The sequence below is a fragment of the Mesitornis unicolor genome, unplaced genomic scaffold (assembly GCF_000695765.1).
Source record: "Mesitornis unicolor isolate BGI_N332 unplaced genomic scaffold, ASM69576v1 scaffold36536, whole genome shotgun sequence".
Lineage (NCBI taxonomy): Eukaryota > Metazoa > Chordata > Aves > Mesitornithiformes > Mesitornithidae > Mesitornis > Mesitornis unicolor.
Genome location: NW_010189540.1, coordinates 719 through 17,242, shown reverse-complemented (window position 1 = coordinate 17,242; position 16,524 = coordinate 719). Strand labels below are relative to the sequence as shown.

Sequence of the window (16,524 nt, the reverse complement as noted above, 5' to 3'; positions counted from 1 at the left end):
CCCCTCTTTCCCCATCCTGAGGAGCCAGACTGGTGGGACCAAGTGCTTGTGGCTATGCTTTTAGTCTTCAGTGCACTTACAAGCCAGAATATCAGCCTGAGCCCTATTTATACAAAGAGGATTAACAACAGAGTAACAGAAATGGAGCTGTCAGCACTAGGAGTAGCTTAAAGTGTGGCTGTGGCACATGAGTGGTCTTCAGTTTCAAAATGTCTTTCTCGTGCTTGTAATTGTGGTATTTGTTCAGGTATAAAATCATCCAGTAAGCCTTCATGTATTGATATATTCTGAGGGCGTGCGGTGAACAAAGTTCTTGTAGGTCTATCTTACCCTACTTCCATAAAATTGCTGATCTTTTGCACATATGTTGGTCCTATCCTGCTATCTCCCTCTGGTTATCTTTATAGCGTGATTTTTCTGAAAGACTGACAACTGTAGAAACACAGGAAGCTGCGCTGGATCAAAGCATAGCAAACCTGCTGAAAGAAGAGGAGGGAGTAAAGGTTTGTTCCAGGGTCCCATATCACTTTGGGGATGGTTGCATGCTGGTAGCTGACAAGTTTTTCTTTTGCCCTTCCCCAGATCATGGATTCTGAAGCTTTTTTAGTTCCTAGGTGGTTTCTCAGGTATTTCATAAGTTTCTTCTTTGAGGGAGGACGATGGACAACTTTATTATCACTCTAGAAAGTACATTCTGAGTTTTCAAAGGAACTTTGAGCTTGAAAGTTGCTCTTAAGTCCATGTCTCCTGATTGGTGGGTGGTGGTTGCCTCCGCACCCACCCCCTCCCCAATCTTATTAAATTCGCTGACTCTGAAATACTTATAGAAAAGATACAGACCATGTTATAGTGATTTTATTTCTCTTTACAAGAAATCCCTTTAGGTCAGCCTGTGTTTCTAAGATGTTGGTAGGAATGAGATTAAAACATTGCCCCAAAGTGTCTTGGTTTTGTTCCCAGCATGTAAATGCCTATCTAAAAGCTCTGAAACAGCAGGGAATTTAACACATGTCACTTTGCTTTCTGCTGTCAGTGGGACATCTTGGTTTGTTGTCATATGGAGAGGCCCTAACTTAGGTGGTTACTTCTCTCAGCCCAGAAAAGACCAGGCTTTTTTCTGAGTGAGATTTAGTGTGGAAAAATGTAAGATTCAGTCCCTAACAGCTTTGAAAGTGTTTTCTTAATAGACTAAGGAGAGCCTGCGGAGGAATCAGCTGGAGAGCCTTTTTAAAGAGATGCATCTGCAGCTAGATAACCAGAAAGCTAAGGTCCTGGAAGCTCTCAGTCACAATGAGGAGCAACAGATTTTTCAGATTCAGATGCAGATACAAAATCACAGAGAGGAGAAGGATGCAGCCAGTCGTGATATAGAGGAGCTAAAGGCTCTGGGAGATCAGAAAGACCCCCTTCTTTTCATTAAGGTACCCAACAGCATCTTCCTTCCCAGAGATACTCAGCTCTTGGGTGGGCCTTTGCCTGCACTATGCTAATTCTACTTTCAAAATATCTTTTACAGGCTTTTGCAGCAATTCAAGACAGGTAAGCTCTTCCTGAGGTGGTCTACTGTGGCATTTCATGTTGCTTCAGGTGGCTGATAGTCCAGCCTCCAGGTGCTGCAGGCCCACAGCTCCCTGGGCTCGCCCTGGCTGGGCCCTGGGCAACCTTACTGCACATGCTGAGCCTGGCTTCCTCGGAGACCTAGAGAAGCTCCAGAACATCAACAGAGGTCACTTGTGACTCTTCATATACAGTGTGGCTTATATTTCTATACCCTCTATACCTGTTCTCAAGACTCATTGTGGGCAATTCCTGAATTTTTAGATCCCTGGGTGAGCAAGCAAAGGATGGATGTGCTTACATATCCTGAGTTGTCCTCCAGTTTGCATTGCCTTCTGCTTGTAAGAGGCAAATGCGGCAGGAGCTGAAACAGGCAGTGAAGTTGCGAGTCTATGAAGTTCATGGCTTTTCTCCTGAGTTGTTCCCCCAGTGCTGTTCCTCCACCACAGCTCACCACCGCATGCACACAGGCTCCCTCAACCCTGTGTTTCAGGTGCAGCAGTTGCCCCTTGGCTGTGATAACGCTGCACTTCTTGTCTGCTGTCCCAGCATCTCGTCAGCTGCCCCTGACACCTTGTTAGCTTCTGCTGTGGGGACTTGAGGACTGTCACTGCAAACATGATGCTAGGGTCTGTCCTGGCAAAAACTGGTGCTGGGATGGCTGAGACAAAGCCCTCTGGGGACAGATATTATCCATGGAGTTAACTTCATCCTAATGATGTTGAAGAGATTTGGGCTTCTGGGAAAAGACTGATCAGAGGGGGAGTCCTTGGTAAAGCTGCAGAGGAAGGGGAGGTCAGAAGCTGTTTTCTCTGTCTCCCCAGAGAGGCTGGGTGTAGGGTGGGGGATGCAGTAGTTGGCTCTGGGACAAGCTTGGTGATAGTTTTCTCGGGACTTGCTGCTTTTCTGATGCCTTTCTGCATATTTTAGAAAACTCAACACAGTTCCTAATAAGGCTGGTGTAGAACTGCCAACACCACCCATTATGTTGGATGAATTAGCAACAGACACTACTCTTCGGCTTTGCCGGCAATTCCTCTCAGACATGCAGTCCTTATCTGAAGCACCACCTGGTAAGTGATAATTTTAGTATGTGACAAGCAAGACAGGGAAGCTAACAAAACCTATTTAAGGAAGAATTATAATAAGACACTGACTACCTATAGAACTGATTAACAACATTGTGTGATTATTTTCACATACGTGTATGTAAAAAGGTGCTTCTCCTGGGCTTCAGCACTTTGGGACATGCCTTGAATACACTCTTAAAATGGGCTCTGGGTAAAGTGGAGCTCGCATCCTAGGAGTTTTCTGGGAGGATTAAGAGAAGACAGTAGCAACACCTCTTCTGTCTGTAGCATCACTGTTTCAAAGCATGGGGAAAGTTGAGAATTTATCACAACAACGGCAGGTGCAGTTTGTCTTAGGTCATAAATAATCTACTCTTTCTATGTAAATACTTCTACTCTTTTGTAATGTTTTGTAAGATCAGCCTACAGTCCCGGTGCTGTGCGTGGTGGGATGCTTGTCCAACCGAATCAAAAACATCAGGGTTTCTCTCTTGATAGTGCTTGAGCCTTTGCTGACTGTGAGCTTAGGGTCAAGACCAAGAGACAGCCAGGGTTTTCCTAGTTATCTATGCCATATGAGCAATTTTGGTTAGTTGCCCAAGTCACTGCTGCTGTTTCAGTTTCCTGCAGAATAACTTCCAGAGCAGAAAATGCCACAATATTGAAATGCATTATGTGCAAGAGAAGTTCTGAATAAAAATATTGGGCAGTTTCCTGAGTGTAGAATTAACTTCTTGTGACTGGCCATGCTGAGAAGTTTTGAGAGTTCTAGAAAATAACTTCAAATGATCCTAAGCAAATAAGCATTTATAAAATGGCTGTGCTACTGCTCACACATTTCTTGTATATGGAAGTTAATCTGAGAAGTTCTTAAAAGTGCCTAATGAAGCTCTGCAGGACAATGATGGGAAACTGAATTCTAAGAGTTGTTGTAGTTGGAAAGAAAAAGCAAAAAGACATTTTAAAACTGAAAGAGCAGCTTTTCTTGAAATGTGGTATCAACCCCTTTTAGAATTATATGGGAGCACCCAAGAGAGGTGCAGAACGTGTTTCAGGTAACATACGCTTTTAATGGCTTGAGTGGGTTGGACTTGGATAGGATTACTTGGTTGACTTGGATTGGGGAATCCAGCTTTCAGGAATGGGGATATATACAAATTTGCACGATTACCTGTTAATCACAATGTGTTTTGTTTTCCTTCTGTAGTTCATGAACATCTGACTTTTTCAACGTGTGAAAAAGGTAGATTTGTTGTCAGTCACAACATAATCTCTGCAAGCTTACCCAGAGATTTCGGATTTGGGGTATCATATGAATATAAAACCATTTCAAAAGTGCAGAGCGACCAGAGCTTCTCTGAGGGCTTTCACTTCTGGGAGGTGGACACCAGCAATGCGAGGTGCTGGGAGCTCGGAATCATTCATTATGACTTTGAATGCTACCTGCAAATGTCTTATGACACCTCCATGTCTTACCTTAATGTGTTCCTAGGTAAAACAGTGCTCACAGGAGCGAACTTTCCTACAACCCTCAAAGTGGTCAGGGTAGAGCTAGACTGCAGAAGAAATACACTTTCATTTTATAATGCATCTGTTAGAGAGGGAGATCCTGCTGAGAACCTCGAGCATATAGTGACAGTAAGCATCCCTGCGAAATATCCTGTCTATGCTACCTTCAGTTTGTCTGAAGGCTCTTTGAAGCTCCTGTGGGGACAAGGTGCTGATTTGTATTTCTAGGCCTAGATATCGGGGCTGCTGTTGCATGGAAGCTGTGCTACACTGGCATATTAGAAATTGGATTTTGGGCCACTGTGATGGCTCATCTGTGCGAGGGCAAAGCCTCTGGGGGGTGTATCACAGCACACTGCCACTTACTGCAAGAGCTCCTATCTTATTTGTTCTGTTCATCACAATGGAATTACTGTTAAGTTGCACGTTTTTGCTCAACTGTATCAAACACTGTGTTGGCTGCATGGTATTAAAATAATTTAGATGGAAAACTCAATGGTAACTTAGTTTATAAAGAAGTTGACAGCACAGCATGAACGGCTCCAGAACTAAGCAGCAGCAATGCTGATCTTTGCTCTGATGCATCTGCCTTTACCTCCACCCCCACCTGTCCTGCACAACCTAAGCCCTCCATTGCAGAAGCAAAGGCCTGGGATGGTGAGACATCTGGTTTCCCTTGCTCTCTGTAATGCCATGTGAGCTCTGTGATAGATCACTTACCTACTTCTTGCCTCAGTTTTAATTTTCTCCTCAGCTATGCAAAAATCTCACAGCAGAGGGAATAAAAAAGAGGGAAACTCCTGTGTCTTTAGTCTGTGCCATATGGGGCTAGGGTTAGTTCATTCTTATGGTTGTCCAAAGACCCTGGAGAGGAAGAGATTATATTCCTGCCTGCTACCTGTGGTTCTGCTGCCTCAAAACAGAGCCATGCTATTTGCATGAAGAGGTCCAGGCAAGAGCTCTTCACCCCAGCAGGGACAATGAAGGACCTTGAGGAACACTACAGTTTTGCATATGCTAAAATAAATCCTTGTTCAGTCTTAGAAGAAAGTGGCTGTGTTTTGTCTTTTGCATTTTATACACCAAAACGATATGGAAAATATCCCAAATGCACTCACGGTGGCTGCTGCTCTGTCTGGTCTCAGATAGTACAGGTGCAAAGTGAGGCAAGTAAGGCTTGTGACAGGGTGTGGGGATATTTCTATCCTACAGCATCTTCCCAAGAACTCCCATTTCCCTGTCAGCTTTCCCCTGTGTTCTCCCTACTTTACCTTTAGAGGAGCATCTGTAACTTGTGGAGAAGAACCAGACAGAGCAGAGGGAATTCCTGGTTTACCCCTGCCAGGCTCATACTCTTCTCAGTTGGGTTTTATCTCTAGTTTGCTGCCCCTGGTGTGGGATGGAGGATTTTTTCAGGAAGTCAGAGTGCTGTAGGAGAATTGTCCATCTCCTGTCCGCCCCCCAGCACCCCCTGTTCCCACCAGCCTGCTGGGGGCTCGCACAGGCAGCCATGCTGCTTGGGGCTGAGGGCAAACCTCTAAAAGTGGCTGCTGCAGCTTGCAATAGCTGTTTGTGGGTGGAGCCCAGGATGGGGAGTGTATCTCTGCTGGCCTGACAGGAAGGACTTGCAGCCTCTGGGCTGGGTCTGCAAGGGGGACGCATTGCCAAGGAAGTGTTTTTAGTTTCGTTTCCCGTGGATAGGCTAATGCACCGTTTCTGCAGCCATGGCAAAAGCTAGGGAAGAATTTGGAGGGAGTGCCAGCCTGGAGGACGAACTCTGCTGTCCTGTCTGCTTGTGTCTGTACCAGAATCCTGTGTCACTGAGCTGTGGTCACAGCTTCTGCAAGGAATGCATCCAGAAGGTGCTCGGTGCCCAGCAGCAGTCCAAGGCCCCTTACTCCTGCCCCATGTGCAAGCTCCAGCTGGGGCCCATCCTGGAGCTGCAGAAAAATTTCCAGCTGTGCAGCATCGTGGAGGCATTTCTGGCCACCGCTTCCAAAGGGCAACAGAGCAAGGGCACTAAAGAGGAAAAGGAGGTGGTTCCTTGTGACTTCTGCCTGGACTCGTCCCAGCCAGCGGTGAAAACCTGCCTGATCTGCGATGCCTCTTTGTGCCAGGCCCATCTGAACAAACACAACGCCAAGGCTTCCCAGCAGGACCATGTCCTGGTGGAGGTTGATGCAGGCAGTTCGGCGGAGGAAAGGAGGTGCCTAGAGCACGGCCGGCTGCTGGAGTGCTACTGCCAGGACGAGGCCCAGTACATCTGCGTGCTCTGCTCTATCACAGGGTGCCACAAGGGCCACAACGTCGTCACCTTGAAGGAGGCACATGACAAACAGCTGGTAAGGGGCTCTCCTCTCCTCTCTCTACGGCCCCTGCAGGGTTTGCTCTAAACTCCTGACCTGGAGGAAGTGGGGAAGCTGCAGGAGGGGCAGTAAGGCTTTTTGCTGGGGAATGGGGAAAGGGAGGGGTGAGAGCAGGCAGGCAGCAGCTTGAAGGATTTCATGTATGCCCCAGCCTGGACTGCTTTGTGCTGGAATTGGCCTGACATTTTCTCCTTTGTGTTTCCAAAGCAGCCTGGCTGAGGGAGAGCAGAGAAAGGTGTCTGGGGCTGGCCGGGGCAAGGGTGGGTAAATCCTGCAGCATGTGTTGATATGGCTCTGCAATCCCACGCTGCTGAAGTGTGTGACCGTGGCCATCGTGTGCAGCTGCAAACTGCCACTCACTTGTGTGTTCTTCACTGAGATTAAGAAGTCTCTTCCTCCACAGAGACTCAAGGACCCGACCAGTGCTGAACTTTGGGCTGGGAAACAGGTTATCCCACTTGAGGTCCTTCCTTTCGACTTCCTCCTCCCTCTGCCCTAAGTTTTGCTGACATGGGGCCTCAATGTTCCTGCCTTTGAGTCCAGCTGCTGTCCTTGAAATGCTCCAGAATCAGCTAAGACTGAGGGGATAAAATGCCTTTGGTATGCTCACTCACTGCCTTGCACTTGAAACTTCTGGGCTCAATTAAGGGCAGGAAACAACCGGCTTGCTCTGGATGCCAGGACAGGTCACAGCCTCCTCAGGAATTAGCAGGAAGCAGCCTTTACAGTTATATGTATCACAAACTAACTTTCTCCCCCAAGTATATTGAAAAAATATATTAAAAAAAGTTCAGGGTAGCTAAACAGAAGTGGGCTGTCTGAGATCGTAGCCATTTCCTTCAGCTTTGGAGATGGTAAGAAAGCAACACTGCCCCATCTGTGGGGAAGCCACCTCCATGGGTATACTGAGATCTCGGGTGCATAATTCCTCGTGGTGTTTTTTTTAAACTTCCCAGGATAGCCAGGGACATCAGGAATACAGCTCTTCAAGAAGAATTATAAAAGGGTTTTGGTGCAAGGAATCTCAGTCAAACTTGATTGATTGTCTTTTAATTTTTCAAAATCTAAAACTTTCCAGCTGTGACAACTATTTCACGGAAAACCTGAGATTTCTGGCATCATTTTTATTAAAGGAATAGGAATCTGGCAGCTGGGTCTGCCATGGCCATTCATGGGTGCTCGAGGTGTGAAAACACTACTGGAGGCAGCCAGGAGCAGCCAGAAGCATTCAGACACTGTCTCATCCCCAAAGAATGAGGTTTAATGTCCCCTCTGAAATGCGCTATCATGCAGTGTAACAGCACTCAGTGATCTTGGTATTGGTTAAAATAAACAGCTGGGTGAGAAAGTAGCACTGTTTCTCTGACCTTCAGAAAAGATTGTTGCTTATTACCTTATCCTCAGATCCCACAGCTGCTGACAGATTTGAAAACTAAGGATTTGGATCACATTAGGCACATGTGAAGATTCTGGCAGGGACAGAGCTTTAACAGCTAAAGTGAGATTTAAAGTGAAATTTATTTATTCAAAGGGAAAGTTGTTTATTAACCTACCACGTACAAAATTACACATATATAAAAATTAAACATTGACTTGAAAGATTTCAAGATCGTATCTGTTTTCCATTATGCCCTATCTTTGTGAGGAGACAAGTGAATGCAGTTTATTATAGGACTCACTGGTGAAAGTGGGTAGGTCAAATATGCCTGTGCCATTTGACCATCTCCACAACCCTCCAGTCTGGTTTAAAACTACCTGTGCTTCTATGGAGTTCAGTGCTGCCTTTCCTTCTGCCAGGGTGAGCTCTCTAGCGTCGTGATGTGGCTGCAGGAACGTAAAAGCGCTTTAGCTGCCACCCTAGAAGAGCTTCAGAAAAGCGAGAATCAGATCAAGGTTGGTATCCAGATCATCGCTAATTCAGAGCATCTTTCCTTCACAATTTAATAAGAAATAAGTGATGATTACTGTACTCTTAGAAGCAGATGAATAGAAAGAGAAGGATAGAATGTTTTTCCTGTCCAAAGCAGGGAAAACATTCGTGTGAGAAACTGCCAGAAGACAAGCTGTCTCACAGCCTCCCAGCATAGCTCCACAGGAGGAGCCAGCTGGGACGCTCCAACGTTGATTGTGGTTGCATGGACCAGGTTGCAGGACCAGCAAACCACAGACTGTCCGTATCATTATCTTTTTTAAAAGTTTTCTGTCTGTTAAATAGAAGAAAAATGCTTTGAGTCTACAAGTGGGATCTTCAGTGTGTACCAACACAGTTCTCACATTGCTAGCTGAATTTTATCTGATTTTATTACTACAGCATGATAATTTTCATAACCCTCTGCTTTAACAGATATTCTAACCGAATGTTTACTTTCCACTTCCTTCTAAAGCCAGTGCAAAGGATAGATACAATCCTAATTAATAAACAGAGACACTGAGCTGGAGTGTTGGGTTTCTAAGCCAGTGCACCACTTTGTTCATTTAGACCAATACGAAAACAGTGACTTATCAGCTGCAAAAGCTGTTTGAAGAGATGAAGGCAGAGATGACTCAGAGGGAGAAGATGATCCTAAGCAACATTCGGTCCAATGAGAAAAAACAACTGGTAGACATTACCAAAGTGAAGAAGGAAATGGAACAGAAGAGAGATGAGGCTGTGCAGCATCTTCAGTCTTTGCAGAACATGAGAGAGCAACCAGATATTTTCACCTTCTGCAAAGTAAGCAGCAGTATTCTGCGTTTCTTCATGAATATGCCCATTTCTCAGCCAGCTGCCCTTTCTGAAAATCGCACTAACAATTTTTTTCCTTTTTTTTGTTTTTTTGGCAATCCTATTTATAGGAATTTAAGCTGGCCAAGAACAGGTATGTTCCACCTGAAAACCCCTGTTTTCTTCTTTGAAAAAATAAGGTGTTGATAACTGGATCAAACCCCACTGCCTGCCACCCTCTGTCCCAGCACCCTACTCTGCAAAGCTGCTCCCTATTCCAGTCGAGCCAGAGGACACCACGTCCACACAGTTAACCAGGATGGAGAGATACCTGCCTGCAGTACCGGTGGTCCCTTTAAGATTCAGGTTCCTTGGCAGCTACATGGTTGCTGGATTCTGATGAAAACCTTTGGCTTTTATTACCAGAAAAAGATTTTTATCAGCGATGAAGCCCATAGGGTTTAGTTTACAGCAACACTCTCTTGGGTGTGCGTATTGATGACGCTCCTGCACTTAAGTCCCTAGGAAAAGCCTCTGGCTGCAGAAGTAACTGGTTCATTTCCCACCGATTTTTGCTTCTGTTTGTGGGCAAGCTTAATAGCTAGACAGATTTATTATGCCTTCTCTTACTAGTGATACGTTTAATTTATAACTTATCACTTCCTAAGTGACGCCTGGGTGTCAGCTGTAATTCAATGGTGCAAAACCACACCAACAGTAAGTTACAGATCCACGAGAGATTTTGCTGCAGCACCAAACTCCCCAGCTGCATGAAGCTGAAACATCTAGCTGAATTTTAAGATGTCATCTCTGTAATTTGTAAGAATTAAAGCTGAGTTAGAACTTGGATTGCAAGGATAACTTTGAATCACCACGTACCTAGGGGCTGTGCTGGCAGCAGCATAGTCCATTACTCACAGCTATGCTGCAAGTCAAAATCTAGCCTGTGGGATCAAAGTCATTTTCCAGAAGCCTGGACACCATTTAATGTATTTGGCACTTTCTTTCTTTCGCAATGGCAATTGTGCTAGAACAGTAAGAGCCTGCCTGTGGCATGTCAAAGCACTATTCACACAAGGGTATTAGCAAAATGCCTCCCCCTTTCTCATTTTCAGCATTTGAAAGTTCCCATCCGGGTTGCTAAGCGAAAGGTATTGCCAATTAAATAACAATATATAACAATTGCAACTCACTTAACCTTATCGAGTGCTGTTTGCCTGATACTTCATGTTGCCAAAGCACTCTCCTCTTTGTAGAGTCCTTCTTAACAAAGGAATTTATTAACTTTCTAATGCTAAATGGTTTTCTCTGGGGAAATGACTGCCTGTGTCCTAGGATTGCGAGTCAGGATTTCAGCGTCAGCAGGATGGATGTTGTGGTAGTGCAGCTGGATCAGACCAAGATCGACCACTACCGAGGCCTGATGCAGGACTTCTTGGATCGCCTGGGCTTTATGCTGCAAGCCGTGCAGAGTGAGTGATCTGCCCTGGCCTGCTGGCCATGCACCTCTGACCCTGAGCGGGACACAGCAAGCCATGGGGTTCAGTGGATGCCCACTGAACGCTGGCTCCTTTGTGTGGGGTGTGTGCATGGCATGGAGGGGCTGATGAGGACTTGGGTGGAATCTTGGGGATGTTGGAGAGCAGAGGGTGAAGAGGGCAGAAAGACTGTTTCTGGGAATAACAAGGATTGCGCTCCTAACCAGTGTAAGGCCAGCTTCTTCTCTGTCTGATGCGGTTTCCACCTCCCACCTACCTCCTGAGTCTTTGGGTCTTAATTAATGCTTTTGAGAAACGTCCTCTTCATCTGCCTACCCCCATCCCCACCTCGTTTATCCCCAACCATGAGATCTAGGGGCACAGTACCAAGTCCCAAACTTGAATGCATTGCCAGCTTTGTAAAACATTCTTCTCCATCTTTCTTATGTCAACTCGCCAACCAAATTAAGTGGAACAGGTAAATCCTTTTGTTTACTTACAAAATATTTCCTGCAAATTTCTCCAATAGTTGTTCCTTTAAGGACCATGTGTCCTGTGCTCCTCTCTTTGGTGTTAAGGAGAGCCAAGCAGAGTCTAGAAGGCTGTCCTTCATCTTAAAAGAGGGAGTCAGATCTATTTACATGTCTTATTTCGTTATTAACAAGATGTGATTCATGTTTTATGAAACCCTAACATGCAACACGTTCTTTGCAGTGGGGCTTCAGATACCAGTACCTCTTCAAACTCTTAAGTGCTCAAAAGTACCAGTTATGGCTCAGGCCTCTGGCCTGGGGCTGTGAGTCTTACAGAGAAAAATCTCTTGCCTAGAACTGTGAACAGCATTTTGTTGCATGCATCTCCTCTCCTTGCCAGAGGTGAGCCCAGCAGGAGCGCAGCCTCAGGGCACAGCAACCTGCAGTGGGTAGAAATCTCTGGGAAATCCTTTCTCTTCGGCCTGAGGGAGAGACTGGGTTTGATTCAGTACTCATTGAAAGTCAGAGCCTGCTCTGAGGAAAGACCAGGGATGGGTTCCCAGCACCTAAGCAGGAGCTGGAGCAAACCCAATGCCTGAAAGGACTCCCAAACCGCTCCAAATGCTGCAGGAGATAATAAATCTGTAAACAGTGTTTCTCTTCAGATGGCACTAGTCCAATGCTCTAATAGATTTCTGCTGGGTATAGTGGGACATGTTTTCCACAACCTTTTTTGAAGAAAACTTACTTAGAAGTTATTTGAAAGATTTTAAATGTATTTCTTTAATTGCCGCTACTAAAATTCAGTTTGCAAACAAGTTTTTCTTAATCCACAAACTCAAAATCCTGCTTTCTTCAACAGTTTCTAATTTTTGGAAGGGATAAATACTCTTTCTTAGGGGGAGATTAATGGTAAAATTTTACTTCAGAAGGGATGTGTTTGAGAACATCTGTTCAAAGGGGGGTGGTTGAGGACAATGTAGTCTTGCCTTAAACACAAACATATTTGTTTTACCAGATGCATTTGAAAAAACAGAGAAAAATCTTGTTTTCTTTTTTCAATAATTCATGTAGCTGATAATGGACGGAGAGCACAAGGGGCATGCAGTGCAGGTAAGCGATTAAATGGAGTTTTAATTACACAGCGCAGCTTAACAATACAGTTGCTTTCATTTAACATGATGCCAGCCTCAAATCTAGAGGTATATTTTTAAATCAGTGACATGACCATTTATTTGTCTCGTGAGTTCAGTCCTCTACAGACATACTAATGTCTGTGTTCAGAACCAGACAGTTACTCAAAACAGAGGGAGAATGCAAAGCTATACTTGGAAGCAATTTGTCAAATATGTGATTAGCATAGCAATAAAATATTACTTCATTACTACAGTAAGTGAAGCTTTTCCATCTTGTGTATTCCTACAGAACAAAAACAACAGACAGGATTACCAGGCTTCACGGGGTGGATGTGAACAAAGTGTATGAGCCACAAAGGCCCAGAAGGGAGAGATGAAAAAAAGAAAAAGTCAGAACTGAGATGGAAAGAAGTTGTTAAATATTGCCCAAAATTTCCTCAAATAATGGGAATCTGCCAAGTGTCTTGACCTCCTTTACATACCTGCTACTAAAAGCAACTCTGTAGCATATGCATGTTTAGAAAAGAGGTACTAAGAATTACCACAAACATGAGAAAATCTCCAACTGCTGCTGGCTTCCAAACTGTGGACTATATCATCTCCTGGCACTAATGATATTTGTGTACTGTTAATTGCGGTGACTGTGTTGTCATTCTGTGGTTGGATAAATAAATAAATAAATGGCTATAGCTACAGATAAGCAAGCCTGTCTGATTTCATACCAGCACCAGGAATTAATTGTTGTGAGCATTGTTTGTGGGTGACTGCAGTAGAAAATTGTTCAGGACCATGCCACAAATTTGGATTATCACATTTAACACAAGTGATCTTTGTAGCAAAGAATTAATTATCTTTGTATGAAACCAGCTTAGACAGCCTCTAAGCCTCATTTTAACTCTTCTATAGAGCACTCAAAGAGCCAATGCAAAATCCCACAATCAGCAGCCTACGAAGATGCTTTACTGGCCACATCTCCATGTGTCCTGATATTCTTCTCTGATCAAGCACAGGCTGTGCTTTCCAGATCTAGCCCTTACTTCACATGTCAGCTCCAAAAAAGGGTTTCATGGACACTGCCGGGCAGTTGGGCTCACTCTGTTGCTGTAGGCTGCTCTGTGCTTAGCTGTGGTTCGGGTCCAACACGCATGTTCACAGCTTGGATGTTTCTTCTACAAATGATAAAATATTCTACTGCAAACCACGATTGCCATTAATAAACATTTTTATTAAATAAAAGCTAAAGTTCTGGGTGCTTCTATATCAATTAGAAGTCATGGCTACAACTCTATTCTGTCACTCGTGATAATCAACATATATCTAATTGCAGGGATTAAAATCAGTAAACTCGGCAAGATCCATCTCAGATTTAGAATAACGACTCCCTTTGTGGTTTAAATGGGCTTGCCAGGCTGTGATGCCTTTGCTCTGCTGCACACATCAATTGTCGGCATAACAGAAAGTGCGTGGCCAAATTTTGGGAGCTTAGCAGTAGCCCAAGGTGACTTTGCAAATACTCCCTACTGCTCGAAGCCAGCGAGACACGAAGGACAGCCGCTCTCAGCCACTCAAATGAGGCAAACGAAATGAGCCTGTCCTTCAGCACTTTATTACCTGGGCTTCTCTCTGGCTGCCAGGTAGTTACTGCTTTCACCCCGGGTGAAGGAGCCATGACCAGCCAATGCAGCTGAACGCTGTGGCTGCAGACAATTACTGCACTGCTGCAAATCACTACAGGGAGCGACAGATACTCCAGCATCGCATTTGAAGCAACTCCCCCTGCTCCCATTGCACAGTGCATCCAATGTTGACTGCACTTAGGAAATGTCAGCACATCTGTAGCCCCTTCTGAAATACCAGTTTAACATTTACTGAGTGAAACCCACATTACAAACATGTTCCTGTGTTTCCAGCCATCAGCTCCCTGAACCTCTGAGCCACTGGCAGAAATGTCTGTGCCTTGTTTAGAGGGTACTCACAGAAACCTTCACTGCAGACGACCATCCAGTTCTCACGAATGGAGTCACATTCACAGGAGGTTTTTGAAAGGGCCGGGAGCAGTTCGGGAGGGAGGATGTCAGCTGCAGGCTGCGGAAAGGCTGTTGGTGCTTTAAGGAAGAGCTCTGCAGCCCTCACTGGACAGTTGTAACACTGCCTTTGAAGATAATGCAATATTGCACTAAGATTGCACCTAGCGTAACTAAAACCCAGGACCAATGGGACTTACTGACCAAAATGAAGACATTGTCTGGATGGAACTTGCCTAACATCTAATTTGGAGGGGAAAGTGCATGTAGCTCTTCACTGCCAGGCTTATCGGACTCAAATTTGGGGCTGATGTAAACACTTGTCAAAACAGAGCAAAAGAAGATGACTCTATTGTACACAAGATTAATGAGATCCAGGAGATAAGGACTTTATAATTGCTGCTATATGGCAAAACAAAGGATTTCATTTCAAGTACAGAGGAGAAAAATACTTTTTTTTTATACTGCTGCAGGCTTACAAAGCTTTTGGATGGAAATTATTATATAGGAAGGTATATCTTCTGAGTTAGATACTAAGCTGATGGTGCAGTATATTTCCCCCATACACTTGCCTGCTATAATATTAGCAAAGATAGACTCCTCTGAATTTGAGACTTGTCGTATTTTTAATATTCCATGCATTAGCCTTGAGGAAGCAAAGAGAGGTGAAAGACTAGATGAAAGCAATGTAAGGAAATACATTGGAGTCCAGCAATTATTTAACTAAGCCTTCTACCCCACACCACCACTCTGAAAATTTTAACACCTAATTAGTTTTTGACTCTAGGAGACAATATCGGACCATGGCATACACTGAGAGTGCAGCAATTCTGCGCATATATTTATGCACAACACTCTTTTTTGATAGCATTATAATTGTGAGATATGGAGTCCTGAGATATGGACAGAGCTTATTTCTTTTTGATATCTTTATTGCTTAAGTATTTTGATTACCTAAGGACTCTGATTCATTGCATCTTTCATCATTTATTACGCTCTCTTCTCTCCACCCATTTAATTTTTACTTGGTATTTCTCTCACCCTTGATGGAAACCTTTAGAGGTGAGGAAAGTGAAGTAGATGATTTTATGGCTTTTTTAAACTTTTACCAAGCATTACATGAGGTGGCTGAATTTATACTCAAATGCATAAATAAAATGCATTTCAAAAGCTATGACAGGCCCTCTTTCTGTTACTTAGTTTGATGTTTTTTTAAGTAAGTCAGACATGCCACATGAATACCTTTATGTGTCTGATATTATATAGTTGATGGGGCAATCTGAGAACGGGAGGCAGTGGGTTTGACAGGCAGACTGAGTGGGATGGGCAGATGGCCCATGCTAGCGTTTGTGTGCCAGCAAGCCCCAGCTCACCAGGCCTGGGCAGGAGATTCTGAAGCGTGAGGACCCCAGAGGCACATTTCTCCAAGGCTAAAGGTTCCCTTAGCACAGAAATACATTAGCCATAAAACTTAATATACCTTGAAAAGAGGAAAGGAGTTGGAAGCGAAATGATTTACTTATCTTAAATATATACTTGTACGGTAAAAAGAAAAAAAACCCTCCTAATAATAGCAGTGATTCAGAAGAAAAAAAACTTGCTTGGAAAATTTTTAGTATCATGTTCTTTATTTGTGCTCCAAGAAGATATGATTTCCCTGTTTCTTCCGTGAAGACATGATGTACTTGATGATCCAAGTTGTTCCACTGCCAATGCCTCTAGAACAACCATGAAAATGCTGTAATGCCCATTGCTTGGTTTTGTGGTTTCTTACTAGGTTTTCTGCAGAGTCCCTACAAAAAAGGCTCCTCTTAATGCTTTTGACATAGATGTCACTCCTCACAAGGACTTGCTCTGGTCGTCTTGGAGTCACCATATACTTAAAACTGGACTGGGAACTCAGAGCCACTGATGCTTTTGATGGTGGGTAGCCAAGAGGAGAGGAAGGGAGCTTTTATTCCCTTCACAAATTGGCTGTTCTAGTTACCATGGCATCTAGTTAAACCCTTGTGGAGAGGTAAATGCTTACTATTAGAAATACGCTGTATTTCTACAAGATTTATAGCATTTGCCTAGCACTGAAAGACATGAGCATGGATTCTGCAGGCTTGAAATTGGTCTCGCTTTCTCCGGACATGTATTGATGGGCATTTTGGGCAGCTCAAGGTTCCACCTGAAATGCAACTATTAGGCAATGTGCCACTTCA

The 16,524-nt window shown here is 44.2% G+C and overlaps 2 protein-coding genes across 2 annotated transcripts in view; both read left to right on the top strand.

Moving 5' to 3' along the window:
• The window catches only part of LOC104541950 (probable E3 ubiquitin-protein ligase TRIM8), a 4,718-nt gene extending 869 nt beyond the window's left edge, over positions 1-3,849 (top strand). The window contains exons 2-4 of the mRNA XM_010186116.1: positions 408-503; positions 1,188-1,421; positions 3,835-3,849. Of these exons, the coding sequence (XP_010184418.1) occupies positions 408-503; positions 1,188-1,421; positions 3,835-3,849 (345 nt within the window). The remainder of the gene's footprint in view (positions 1-407; positions 504-1,187; positions 1,422-3,834) is intronic.
• Positions 3,850-5,860: 2,011 nt separating this feature from the next.
• Positions 5,861-10,678, top strand: LOC104541949 (E3 ubiquitin/ISG15 ligase TRIM25-like; the record flags this gene model as incomplete). The annotated part of the gene is made up of 5 exons (XM_010186115.1): positions 5,861-6,478; positions 8,300-8,395; positions 8,982-9,215; positions 9,338-9,360; positions 10,542-10,678. Coding segments are annotated over exons 1-5 (1,108 nt in total), but the record flags the coding sequence as incomplete, so codon positions are not given.
• Between the last annotated feature and the right edge of the window lie 5,846 nt (positions 10,679-16,524).